The sequence below is a fragment of the Panthera uncia genome, chromosome B1, assembly GCF_023721935.1.
Source record: "Panthera uncia isolate 11264 chromosome B1, Puncia_PCG_1.0, whole genome shotgun sequence".
NCBI lineage: Eukaryota > Metazoa > Chordata > Mammalia > Carnivora > Felidae > Panthera > Panthera uncia.
The window spans coordinates 135,491,806-135,505,769 of NC_064811.1; the positions used below are offsets into that span (position 1 = coordinate 135,491,806).

The window sequence follows — 13,964 nt, forward strand, 5'->3', positions numbered from 1 at the left end:
TGCGTACATATTTCAGACTCAAGACTTCAATACCATTTTGTGTCTGAGTTGCCGGTCTATTGGCTTCATCTGGATTTCAGACTCCAGACTATATATAGCATCCCAGTATCCACTCTTACCTGAATTTCCTGTTGGCTGTCCTGCCCTAGGGTTTTCAGACTTGCTAACCCTCCCACCATCACCTGAGACAATTCCACAAAATAAAAAGATCGGGATAAACACAGAGACAGAGATAGACAGAGATAAGGATAGAGATAAATATAGAGATAGAGTCAGAATAAAGAGATACAGGTATTAATTATATTGGTTCTGTTTTTCACATAATACGCAACAATTTGCTCAGGAAATTATTTTATAATTAGAAATGTAAATCTAGAAATGTAGCACCAAATAGCTTACACACTCTGAAATTGGTATCTCTCTTGTGTTTAAACACAAAACAAAATAGCTTTGCATGAGCTTTTATTCTCAAAACTTAACATGATCAATTTCTTCTTACTTCTACCTCTGTATACTTGTATATCATGAAAGTGCCTGTGTATATATACCAATTACTTAAGTTTATCTCACACTAAGGAATAAAAAAGTAACAGAACAATACGAAATAAAAATTTATTTACTGTACTCTTTATTTCATATATATGGACTATAATAATCACATAAGAAATGTGTCTTTCTTTTTGGTATTCATTGAATACTTTTATATTCTGCATTTAACAGTTATAAGCAAGACATAGTTTTAGCCAATTCACAATTCTCTCTATTACTCTTAGTGCTTTAAAAAATATATTGGTCAGAGGCGCCTGGGTGGCTAGGTCAGTTAAGCCTCCAACTTTGGCTCCGGTTGTGATCTCACAGTTCATAGGTTTGAGCCCCACATTGGGCTCTGTGCTGACAGCTGAGCCTCGAGCCTGCTTCTGATTCTGTATCTCCCTCTCTACCCTTCCCCATTTGCACTCTGTGTCTGTCTCCAAAATAAATAAACATCAAACATATTAAAAAAATAATATAAAATAAAAAATATATTGGTCAGCTGAAATGTTTTGGTATTTTAATGTCAACATTCAAAGCAATAGAAAGGTCATAAATTTCAAACATACACATTTTGGGGATTCCTGGGTGGCTCAGTCGGTTAAATGTTCGACTCTTGATTTTGGCTCAGGTCATGACCTCATGGTTCCTGAGTTCAAGCCTGGCATTGGGCTCTGTGCTGACAGTGCAGAGCCTGCCTGGGATTCTGTCTCTCCCTCTCTCTCTGCCCCTTTCCCGTTCGTGTGTGCATGTGTGCTCTCTTGCTTGCTCTCTCTCAAAAAAAAACAAACTTTAATTTTTTTTAATTTGATAGTTGCCTTCTTCTTAAAAGTACAAATCTGATATTTCTTACTTTTTGCTTACTCTTCCATTATGATAATTAGAGTATTAAATTTTTTGTAAGTTTTTGTTTTTTATAATACAGGAATGCTAACTTTTTTCCTTTTATTTTCTTTCATTTTGCACTATGCATTTCTAGCATAAACTCTTATGTAGGCTTAATATAAGATTTCCAGAGACTATGATTTGGAAAATCTGATGCAGTAAACTAGTTTTTAGTAATGACCCTTGCTTTGACACTCACTGTTGATGGACGTTTGCAGATAATGGTTCTCAGGTTGAAAGAAATGAGTGAAGGCTGTCATCACAGGGTTTGGTTTTCACTTCTTCAACTTTTAATTTTTATAGAAAATTACATATAATTTACATCTATGTACATACGTAATTTCTCACTATATATACCCAGACATGTAGGGAGAGATGCATGATCCTATATAGTTTCTACTTTAGTTGTTTTAGAAGAAGGTCTATATAGACAAAGGCTTTAAAAAGAGAGAAACTCAGGTAAGTAAACTCACATCCCTATTGTCAAGACATGTCACAAAAATTCCACATCACTTTTTTGCTTGCTTTCTCAGTTTTAGATTCCAAATAATTAAATTAACTCATCCAGAGCCATCAAAACACATTCTAAAAAAGGATATTCTTAAGACTTGCATTCAACTAAATTGCATTAAACCATTTACTGATACTCTGAAATAGCACACTTGTAATGTAAGAAGAAAATTCTTTGTCTCTAAATTTGCAGATCAAATTCAGGAGGTGATGGTTTTGAGATAAAAATATGGATATCACAGATTATCTTATTGCTGTTAGTCGCCGAAGTTTCAAATTCTGTGATATGACAAACACATCTGTGTCAGTTAGCTACAAAATTGCTGGTCCTGTAGGAATCAGAGATACACTCTCCTACAAAATTATTTTGCTTTGATTTAAATCATTTGGATGCTACATTATCTTTGTATTAGCCCAGAATTTTCATCCATAATGCTTTTATGAAAATATGAATGTGGTATTAAACTGCATGATTTGCTCTATCACAAGCAAATATTTATATTTTCCTATATGTCTTTATTTACACACACATATATGCCTTACTCAGAATGGACTTAGTATTGATATTATATGATTATAAAACAAAACAAAATTGTTTGTGTAATTTTAAATGTTTTCTTCCTTGTTAAACTATAGCTTAGCAAAAACAATAATTCCATTTAGCTTATAACCGAAACCTTTTTAAATTAAAAAAGTTTCATTTGTTTTAAGCAATCACAGGCATATTGAATTAAATTGTTTTCTTCATTTAAAATAAGAGGTCTTGGGGGTGCCTGAGGGCTCAGTCGGTGGAGCATCAACTCTTGATTTTGGCTTAGGTCACGGTTCATGGGTTTGAGCCCTGTGTTGGGCTCTGCACTGAAAACCTGCTTGGAATTTTCCATCTCCCCTCACTCTCTGCCCCCCCCCCCCGTCGCCTCTCTCTGTCTCTTTCTCTCAAAATAAATTTTAAAAATTAAAAAAATAAAATAAAATAAGACATGTTTTTCCTATAAAATAGCTGGAGGGAAGCTCAATTATCTTATCCCACTTATATTTTTCTTCTCATTTTAGTGCATAAGATGTGAATTGTCTCCATACATCAACATAAGACAACACTGGCTACTGGTAGGCTGAAAATAGGAGTTGAAAGTAAAAAATCTAAACAATGGAATTATTAAATATTTATTTTACTCATATCTCATGGCCACGCTAACCTTTAAAATGAGTATTGGGAGAGGATCCATGATTAAGTCTACCAATATTTTAACTTATTTGGGGAGTTTGGTGCATGTCCAAACTTGTGTGGGAACACATAAATAACATAGATACCTTTAATCTTACATATTTTGGTGTATACATGTTTATGTGGAGATATATATAGAGCTATGACAATGTAAACATAATTATAATTTATCATCTCATAAAAATGTAATCCCTAATATGTATGATTAATACCCATTTTGTTAGATATTATTTTATTTTCAGAATGCTGTACCAATATTTTACAGAAAAAATCTTTCTAAGAAGGGTAAGATACATATTTATAAATAAAAGAATTGATATTTTCCCATATAAATCTAAAGCATTCATTCCATTGAGACCTCATAAAAATGAGATAAAAAATAAAGGGGAATCAATATTTATAAAGCAGCTAATATACCCCAGTTTCCCATCAGATTATTTTCATGTTATTTTCTTTTATTTTGTTAAATAACCATTGCCTACCCAGATGGGAGACATTCTAAATTAAGGAGCAGGTAAAGTTATTATACTGTGTTCATTCTACACGTTTCACTTCTATTGCCTTTATTTTAATTAGAGCAAGTAATTAGGAATATACAACATATTATGTTTCCTTCTCAAGTATAAAACCTGCATAGAATATCAGCTTGTCTCACAGTTTTAATATTTTCCTCCCCAAATTTCTCATACACGCATGGATTTCATTGTGTTTCCAAAATATAATTCTACTTAACAAATCTGCTGCATAAAACTGCATAGGAAGTTTTTAAATACTTGCCTGAAATCCAAGGAGCTTTTCACTAGGCTTAATGTGCCTCTGAAATTCACATTCTATGGGTTGTATCACTTTGATTCCATCTTCATAAAAAACATAGAACATGTTCCCAATTCCCAGACCTTAGGAATAAAAACACATTCAAAAGTTCAAAATAAAATTATCAGAAATCTTCACAACCAAAACTCAGTGTTCCTCCCAGTACTGGCAGGAGATCGATTTGTAAAGTTGTATAATGTTAATAAAGCAAATCATATGAATCCTTTACCTTATACCAAAGCAACTTTGTGATATTATGCAACATTCTTTATGGTCTCTAATCTGCAATTCAGTGATTTCTTTAGTATAATTCAATAAATGTTTCACATAGAAATGGAAATTATAAACTCTTTGACATATAGATTATGTCTGACACCTTCCCCACTTAATAGGTGTTGATTAAAAAATAAAAATAGTTTTTGAAGAATTATATTTATTGTATATAATTATTAGAGTTCCCTAGGGAAAATAAAATTTCATTCTTTGTAGAAGTTTTGTTTACATAAAGACTTTTAGAAAGAAAAAGACCAAGTCTTCCAGATTGGGGAAAATATATTTTTTCCTAAAGTAATTTTTGTAAATATAATCATATATGAGGCCTTAGATTTCAGTTTTTACACTGGCCAAGTTTGGGATCCATTTCCATACTTTAAAACTTGTATTAATTTACGCTCTTAGGAAAATTTCAGTAAATGATTGAAATCATACTTTTAATTTATTCACACCACAGATTTGGGTATTTGATATCTCAGAAATTCATCTCACTTTACTGATCCATGCCTGATAGGTGCAGGATGCTACAAATCAGACACCGGGAATGTGGGTAAGGTTAACTGATGCCTGCATGTGGGAGGCTTTCACATACTCCTGCACACCTGTTCTCTGTTTCCTCTGCTTCTGCTTTGTTCCAACATGGCCAGTCCTTAGCACATATAGTTCTTTTTCTTCTGATCTTCACCTGAGCAGCTCCCTCTCTGGCTGTACTATTTTGCACAATTGTATGTATTCAATCTAACTATAGCATGCACAATTCAATGATAGCATGACCTCTTTAAAAGATAAGTAATGATATTCAAATCTCAGTAGTTTGAAAAGCCAAACCATTATTGTTTTAAATGTTTAAATTCTAAAAATATTTATAAAGAAAAAAATTTATTTAAATACAAAAAATTTCCCCAAGTATCATTTCATTTTGATTGATAACACCTGCAAGGTTTTTTAAGTCAAGCCTAAGGATCATAATAAAAGTGTATTGATTCATAAAAATATTTGTTTATTCAACTTAAGCCACATTTATTCTTATCTAATATGTTCCTAGTTAATAAAAGGATCACCAATTTTGTCCATCCAGCCACATATCCATCTATTCTTATGATTTAGAGGGAAATATATTCAAGTACGATTATGACTTTATTGGTGTTTATACATAGTGGTTATAATTTTCTTTTAACACATGAAATCATTTCTATATAGTACAGTTATGCATTTTAAGTGACTCCAGATAATTTTCACACATCTTATTGCTTTATAAATATTTCATAGTACTCCTATTTTAAAATGATGCAATCTTTATCAGTTATTATGTAAAATAATTCCAGAGAGCACTACAGTATGTTGGAATATTTCTGAACAGTAGCAAAAGTAGCAAAAACTAAATTCAAGTCGTATTTTTCATAGAATTTAATTCATAAATTTTCATAAAATTTAATTTTTTCATGATTTCTAATAATTTTAATTTAAACTTAATATTTTTCAGAAAATAAAATTTAGTAGTTGTTAGCTCTTATTTATAATTATGTTTATACACAGATGAATATAAATTCTATGCCCAAAGGATAAAACTTTTAAAAAGTTTGATTTTATGCCAAAACAATTGATTCATATCAGCAAGCTTCCATGTAAGCATTAACATAGGATTGACGTGAACTACATGTTGGTGACTATCAATTTTTTTGGTTGTTGAAACTTGTAAACATAATCATGTAGTCATGTGGTGTCTAATTTTTAGTTGTGTCAGTTAACTATGTTTCATGATTATTATAAAGCTCCCAAAATGTTTAATGACTATGACTCTCCCTTCCTTCAGCTACTGCAAAATTCTGGTCCAGAATCAGGAATTTGAATGTGTTTGAATATGAAAAATACTCTAAGTCCAGAGTGCAAAGTTTCATGAAATCTCTCTGCCCTGACTCAAATGGAATCTTTCATTATGTCATTTACCATATTCTGTATACAATGCAGTCAGTGGAATTTTGCTGAATTGTTGCACTGATGAAGTTTCTAAGATGTATTTTCCTCTAAAACCCACTTAATCCATCCAAATCACTTGTTCAAATCTCAAGTCTATTTTCTTACTTTTTAAAATATAAATAACACATTCAGTGTTGTTACAAAAACAGCTGCTTCCCAGGTTACAAGCTATTGAAGAAATACAGATTTCATTATGCAAAGTTTAGTTTGTTCTTGAATTTTTTATTTTCAATGGAAATATAACTTTTCAGTGTTTATGAATAGTAATGCCAGCAAAATACCATATATGTTAGCTAAAATAATAATTATAAAACGAGTAGTTTTTAATCACTCTCCTGCTATCAATTAAAATTTTATGTATACCTTTAGAGCCATCTATGAGTTACTCTTCTCTACACTCACAAGAGATGTGTTTTCCTTTTTCTTTTTCTGGTTAGAGAAATATTTTAAACTAAGTTTTCTGTAGGTTTTAGCAGCAGAATTTATGATCTGAATATGTGATACAGATGTGTTTATTTTTAAATTTACTGCTATAATATTATACATATAAACACTTATTATGATTATACTGGGCACAGAATAATAAAAAATACCCAATAATGGAGATGTTGGTAGTTAAAGACACAGATTTGCATTTAGAGCATTCATTAGCTTTATTTATAAAGAAAATAATAATATATTTGTGTATGTTCACTATAATTATTAAGTTGTCATGACCAAACTTCTTTTTGTTGTTGTTGTTTAGATGAGAGACAGTAACAAAGAGAGATAAACTCCATTTTCTGGGTTCACACATTTCAAAGATCAATCATGGCAATAGAGCTAAGTGTTGTACCATGGGAAAGTTACTCAGACTATGTGAGAAATTCTCTATCTCAAGCTTGGAGATAAGTATTATACTTATGTCATACAGCTATTATAAGAATTAGATTAAATGGAGAATGTTAAACATTTAGCAGTGACTGGTGCATGGTAAATTTTGAAAAAAAAATGGTACTGTTGCTATTTTTATGACTGACATTATCTCTTCTTTTAAAAATTAGTAGAAAAAAATTGTAAAATGGTATATAACCAGATTTTGATTTCTGTTCTCATGTTTTCATCAAATCTACACTGTGAAATATACTGCTACATTTCAGTTTTCTATGTTATCAAATTCTATGGATCCATGAGCCTGCTAAAACTCAACTGCATTTTCTAGTAGGAATTCTTGAAGTTGATCCTTTCAGGGGGTCTACAAATTCAAAACTATTTTCATAATGATACTTAGGTGTCATTTGCATTTTTCTCTTCCATTCTCACACATTAGATTCTTCCAAATATAGAGGGTAGTTTTCAAGGGGCTACATGACATGTGATATAATGAGTGATATCACAATTCAACGCAGAAGCAGAATATATGAATCCAGCATCTTCTATTGAGCCAGACATGAAAAGAATTTGCAAAATGCAAAGCAATGTGAATCTCTTCATTTTTCTAATGTAGCTTTAAAAATATAGCTTTAAAACAGTTTTAGTTATGGGTACATATAAGGAGTTTATTATGGTTTATTTCAATAAATTAATAAATAAACATCTTTTACTTTTCTCAGTTTTAATTTCTAGTATGGTGAATATAAGTGGATAGTAGTAACCCCATAAAATCAAGCTTTTGAGTTCTCAATAATATTGAAGAGAGCAAAGGGGTTCTGAGTCTGAAAAAAAGTTTAATAACCATTTAGGTTTCAATTACAATTCTTTCTTCATGAATGCGTTGTATTGCAGTATATTACAAAAGTTCACCACTCTAGTCACAGTAAAGATTTGCAATATGTGCAGCCTGTTGTTTCTTTTTTCATCCCCTGGTGAAGACAGACACATGTACTTTGTCTTTTCCAGGTCGATTGTTAATCTAATGGAGTATAGAGGCTCTAGAAAGTGATCCATAATTTGTTCCTCGTGAGCTTTCTTTTTGCTTTGTTTTTCTTTTTATACAGAGAAAGGACGTAAGCAAGAATTACTTGCAGTCTTGTAAAAAGGAAGTATTTCCTAGAGGAATTTCTAGTCAATACTGCACCTTTAAATACATGAAATAGACTGAGAAATAAGTGGATATAATGCACATTGCTGTCTCTTGAGGCTATCTGCTGAAGAATAACCATGTACCAAGATAATATAATTGGATCATTTCTTATATATAGCGTATATGTTACGTAATTTATATCAACAATAAAATGTGGATAATTTGTAATTATTGGATGGATAACGATGGCAAAAGATAGTAATAAAAGCTATTTTGTGGTGATGTTTGTCGTTCTCTGTTTAAATTGCCACTGCTTTAACATTCAAATTATAGTCAAGAGCAAATTATAATCATATGATGCAGTGATTTGGTAACCAATCAAAAGATAATTCAATAAGTTTTAGTGTTATAAAGTCCTTCATTGGTTGATATTATTATTTTCACCTTATAAAGATGCTGAGCTTATTTTTTTTGAAATATAGAAAAAAAATCTTTTTTAGCTAAAGAAAAATATAAGCAAGAATAGATAGATAGTCCATATTGCATGTCTCACCTTGAATAACTTAGCAGGGAAAGGTTTTGGTTCACGAATGTTCCCGTTTTATATCTTTGTCTCTGGAGTTAAAAACTTTTTCACACTCAAAGCTCCTCCCCTCCTCCCCTGCACGTACATGCACTCTGTCTTTCTCTCTCAAAATAAATAAGTAATGAAAACTTACTTTCATTCTCGCTAGAAAGTTTTTTGCAAGTGGTCATGCTCTTTACTGGGCACTGGGCACTATTAATTCAGCAAGTGGGTACTATTTGATTGGTCAGAGTGACATTATGTAAAACCAGTCCTTTTGAGTCAGTATACCATTTCCTGAACTTCCAAAGATATGCTGAAAAAGCTGAATACAAATCTGCATGATTAATATCATATTTAATGATTAACATAGCAAAGGTTATAATAGAGTATTTTTGTCATATAATTAATATTAGTTGGAATTATGTATATCTTTGTATATACACCCATGAGTATGTATGTATATATATACACATTTAGCATACATAAATATGTATATGTATATACACATACATCTGCAAATGGATATCTCTTGTCAGATCACAATTGTGATGTGAAAACTTTTTAATGAAATAATTTAAAATACACAAGAGGCCAAGTTGATGTTAGTATTTAAAGCAAGGGTAGAGAACTGGCTAATGAAAATATCGAGAGCTTGATCATGGTTTAATTGGCATCGTGTACTGACCGTTAGAAGGCATGGTCTCTACCTCTCCACAATGCTGTAACTTTCTAAGTTTCATGAATTTAGAAATTTATGCTCTGAAAATCCTTTTTAATTTTAAATAACTTCTCAATATTACTGTGAGGCAGCAATCTGGTCTTGAGAACCTTAGCATTTTTTTTTTCTCTAAAAATATATGAGAAGCTTATGGAACTCACAAAGTTGGTATATATTAGTCTATATTTTTCAAACTCCCTTACAATGCATAGTAGTTAGGCCAATGAAACAAGAATAATTTCAGGCTGAAGAAGTTAAAAACTGACCTGTTTGCCATATCTCTTTTTCCCCAGTTTGGTGACATTACAGATCACAAAGCTTTGTGATCAGATCATGGTGTAACATGTAAGCTTTTTGTAAGATTTCCCTGCAACTTTCTATTTGTATCTTGTGTCGGTAGGTGTTAATTATATTGATTTGTTTCAATCATTTCCATATTGTTGTTTGAGTAGATTCATAAATATTTACAAAGATTAGAAGGGACAATCTTTAATAACATAGAAGTTATATTTTTGACTTTCAAATCATTAGATGTCATGTAAATCCACTATATCCCAAAGTAGCCTTTATTCAATATTGATCCTATAGATATTCATCAAAATAATTCCATGTTCTAACAAATTTAGGAAATGCTATCCTATATAACGAACCACCTTACATCTGTGTTAGGCGCTTGAAATTAGCATATTTAAAAGTTAAGATTAATTCATCAGTGAATAAAATGGCTTAATTTCCTTTAATTCAGCGCTTATACAAACCAAAACACATATTATTAAGTTAGACCATATAATATATTCCTAAATTGTTGTTTACAAACAAATATTAATATACAATTTATTAGATTACATTTTATTACAAGATCATAAAAATGTTGTGGAAGAAAACCAGTCGATCTTTTAATGTGTATTTTCAAATCACATCATAAAGTCAGTTATCAACAAGAATGACTTAGACTTTAACTTACTAGATTGAAATTTTCTTTAGGGAAAATATTCCAGTCTTTATATTTCCAGTATTTTCAAAGTGCTTTACATTTAATAGGCTCTTTAAAATATTTGTCATTAAATGAGGTGGATATTTCCTCTCTTAATAATGTCTTCCTGCACTCCTGCAAGCCACAATGATGGCTAGAAAAGGAGTGGAAGAACCCATAGAAGTAGAGGACGCTGTGCTTCAAGCTTAAATATCTGTGTAATTAGTATGATAATACACATTAAATTCAGTAAAATCAATTCAGATTACAAAACCCTGGCTAAGCTAGATTCTGATGTTAATGTTTAAAAAAATAATTTTTCAGTTATAAAATTTTATAGTTTTAATACTTGCCTAGAAGTAAAATGACATTATGAGAGGTTTATCATTTTTAACTCTTTTCAATATTAATCTTAAAATGCCAGAAACTGGAATTCCCCAGCTGGTTTTCTCTTGGGCAAATTTCTCTTGGCCATGACAATGACACAAGCATACAAACAAGGAGCATTACTACATGTGGAAATAAAAATGGCTCTCAGAGTTATGTAGTTCATATTTGTTATTTTTGATCCTTTAAAAGTAGAAAAATTAATTTGGAAGCTTCAGTTGGCTGTTACTTTAATTACTTTTTATGAAATAATTGTACGTACTGTTAGTATTCAGTGATTTCTCAAGCTGGCCACCATTACTATTATATGCAATCATTTCTAATTGTAATGCCTTGCCAATAACTGCAGCATTGTAAAAAATAATTTACAGATGACTATGAATCTAAATCAGGCATATTGTTTTCTCAAATATACTATGTTAAATCTTGTTTATTCTAAGAAACAACAAAGGACTCTGATGATAATTGCACATGAAATAAAAGATTTTAAAAACTTTACCCAAAGACATTTATTTATACAGGTCTTCAAATTATCTGCGAAATAGACTAAATGGCTATCACTCCTCAAGATATATTCTCTGTCAAACAAAGTTATGAAAAGTAAGCAAATCACTGGTTGATGGAAAATAATTATTGAGAGTATACATTTTAAAAAACTAACAGAGGAAAATTTTAAATAGATAAAAATGGTTTCATATAATGAATCTCAGGGTCATTTTAATTAATCTGGAGGTCTCCTATAATTTTAAGGGTAGCCTGAAAAATATCATATTATTATTTCATATTCAAATCATAAAATAATCATGTTCACGATTGTTATCATAGTCAAATTATAAGAAAGCATTGTTTCACATACTTTGAGGGCATTCATATATCACAAATTTGCAAGGGGAGTGACAACTGTATTTCAAGCAATATGTTAGAAAATCTGGCTCAGAGAAGTAAAATAATACATCCAGTTTTTACCAGCAATTAACCAGCAAAAGTCAGATCTGTGCTACCTGATCTCTGACTACTTAAGTTTTGTTCCTTGCATTTCGATAACATGAAATTAATTTTTAAAATTTCAGGAGATATATTATATGATCTCAAGAGGGAAGAGAATATAAAGAAATGTTTAACAGACATGTTAACGCTAGTTTCAACAATGATTACATTTGTATGTTCAGCTGTGAACTACCTAAGTGGAATAAAATGAGAAGGTATAGTTACACTAGAACCTCTTCAGAAAACCAGACTTTGGGGGCGCCTGGGTGGCTCAGTTGGTTGAGTGCCGACTTCGGCTCAGGTCACGATCTCGCGGTCCGTGAGTTTGAGCCCTGCATCGGGCCCCTGTGCTGACAGCTCAGAGCCCGGAGCCTGTTTCGGATTCTGTGTCTCCCTCTCTCTGACCCTCCCCCATTCATGCTCTATCTCTCTCTGTCTCAAAAATAAATAAACGTTAAAAAAAAAAAAAGAAAAAAAAGAAAACCAGACTTTGAAGAAGCCCATACAAAAGATTTGAGAAGCAACAAATACCAACGGGGGGGAAATGGTGGTATGCCTCATCATTGAGAACAAAACTGAGATGCTTCAATTCTCAAATTACTTGAAGCTTATGAGACACAGCCCTCGCAGGTGGCAATGACTCCAATTCATTTAGGAAGCCCATTATAATGAGGGAAGAAAAAGTTTGTATAGGATCAAGTGTGAGGCAATATTTTGGTCATTGCTTACCAGAACTCTAATGATGACTTACTACATTTTTCTCCTAAAAATTTAAGTAAAGCACATGAGTACCTGGCCAAATGCATTCTCCCTGGTTTTTATGAATAAGAAAAATAATAACAATAATAAATGGAAGTGGAAACTGCTTATTCAGTATAGACTATGTTTAAGGAACTGGTAATAACCCTACTGAGTATTAACAACTATCCTTATATTTGAGATGAGAAAATTGGGACATTAAGGGGCCCTCGATTATATGGTAGTGGAATCTAGATTTGAATCTAGATCCTTCAAGTTTATCATCCATTTTCTTAAATAATTTATTACATTTCCTTGATAAGGTAATAGTTTTTATAATTTTTCTTTTTCTAATCGAAATCAGGGTTTATTATGGAAGTTAATGTTTAAGTTTGCCTTTATTTTTTGACATAATTTTAAACTCTTAAAATCATTTCAATATATTATAATGTACCTCTCTGGTTATATAGGGATAATAAATCAAGCTGATGAAGAGTAATAAATATTTTAATGGTAACAGTTTCACAAAATAATATTGATTTATAGTCAAATGAAAATATTGAGTCAACATAAAAATGAATAAGGTCATTACTAAAACATAGTCAACAAATCTACTAAAAATTAAACAAAATAATCACAATATAAAAATAATGGAATTTAGTACCTTCTTCTCTCCATAATATGTTAGCTACTGCAGCATGTTAAAAAGAAAAAGGAGAGAAAGAAAAATAAGTAAATAGAGGTTCAATTGCATACTAATATAAATAACTATTAAAGAGGTCACAATCTCTAAGATAGAACATGTACATAAAAGTGATGTTGAATTCAACAAACTACTTCGAATTAACAAAACAGTAAAATGCTGGTACTAGCTAATAATGCTCTTTTCATTTATTGAAATTGTCGATTCTTCTTTGTAATAAAGATGTTGCTAATAAACAAAAAACATTTTATGCATCACTGGAAAGAATGGGATAGTTAGGTTAATGTTATTGAAATACATCTTTAGAACAAATATTGGTAGTTAAAACTATTTACTAAAGACAGTATAGTTAAAAGTTGCTAACTGAAAAAAAATGTATTTTAAAAATTCTCAATAATCACAATATGTAATATAACTACATAATATGCAATATTCCTGAGCAAGAAGAATTCTTGTAATTAAAGGTTTTGAACATAGCAGTAGCCTATTTTTAAGTAGCCTGCTTTCACTTTTTAAACCAAACAGAATTAAGTACAGTAAAACCTTGGTTTGCAAGCATAATTCGTTCCACAAACATGCTTGTAATTCAAAGCACTTTTATATCAAAACAAATTTCAACACCCATTGACTCATCTGCGATCATGTGACTTTCAGCATTGCATAATATTCATATT

General features: G+C 31.0%; 1 protein-coding gene across 3 annotated transcripts in view; it reads right to left on the reverse strand.

Moving 5' to 3' along the window:
- FSTL5 (follistatin like 5) overlaps positions 1–13,964 on the reverse strand; it is a 722,149-nt gene that overhangs the window by 91,406 nt on the left and 616,779 nt on the right. For 2 of the 3 annotated variants that reach the window (XM_049631267.1, XM_049631266.1), the window contains exons 10-11: positions 13,252–13,278; positions 3,929–4,047 (exon numbers count right to left, since the gene is read on the reverse strand). In XM_049631267.1, coding sequence (XP_049487224.1) covers positions 3,929–4,047; positions 13,252–13,278 — 146 coding nt within the window. The remainder of the gene's footprint in view (positions 1–3,928; positions 4,048–13,251; positions 13,279–13,964) is intronic. The other variant, XM_049631268.1, reaches the window with a different exon arrangement.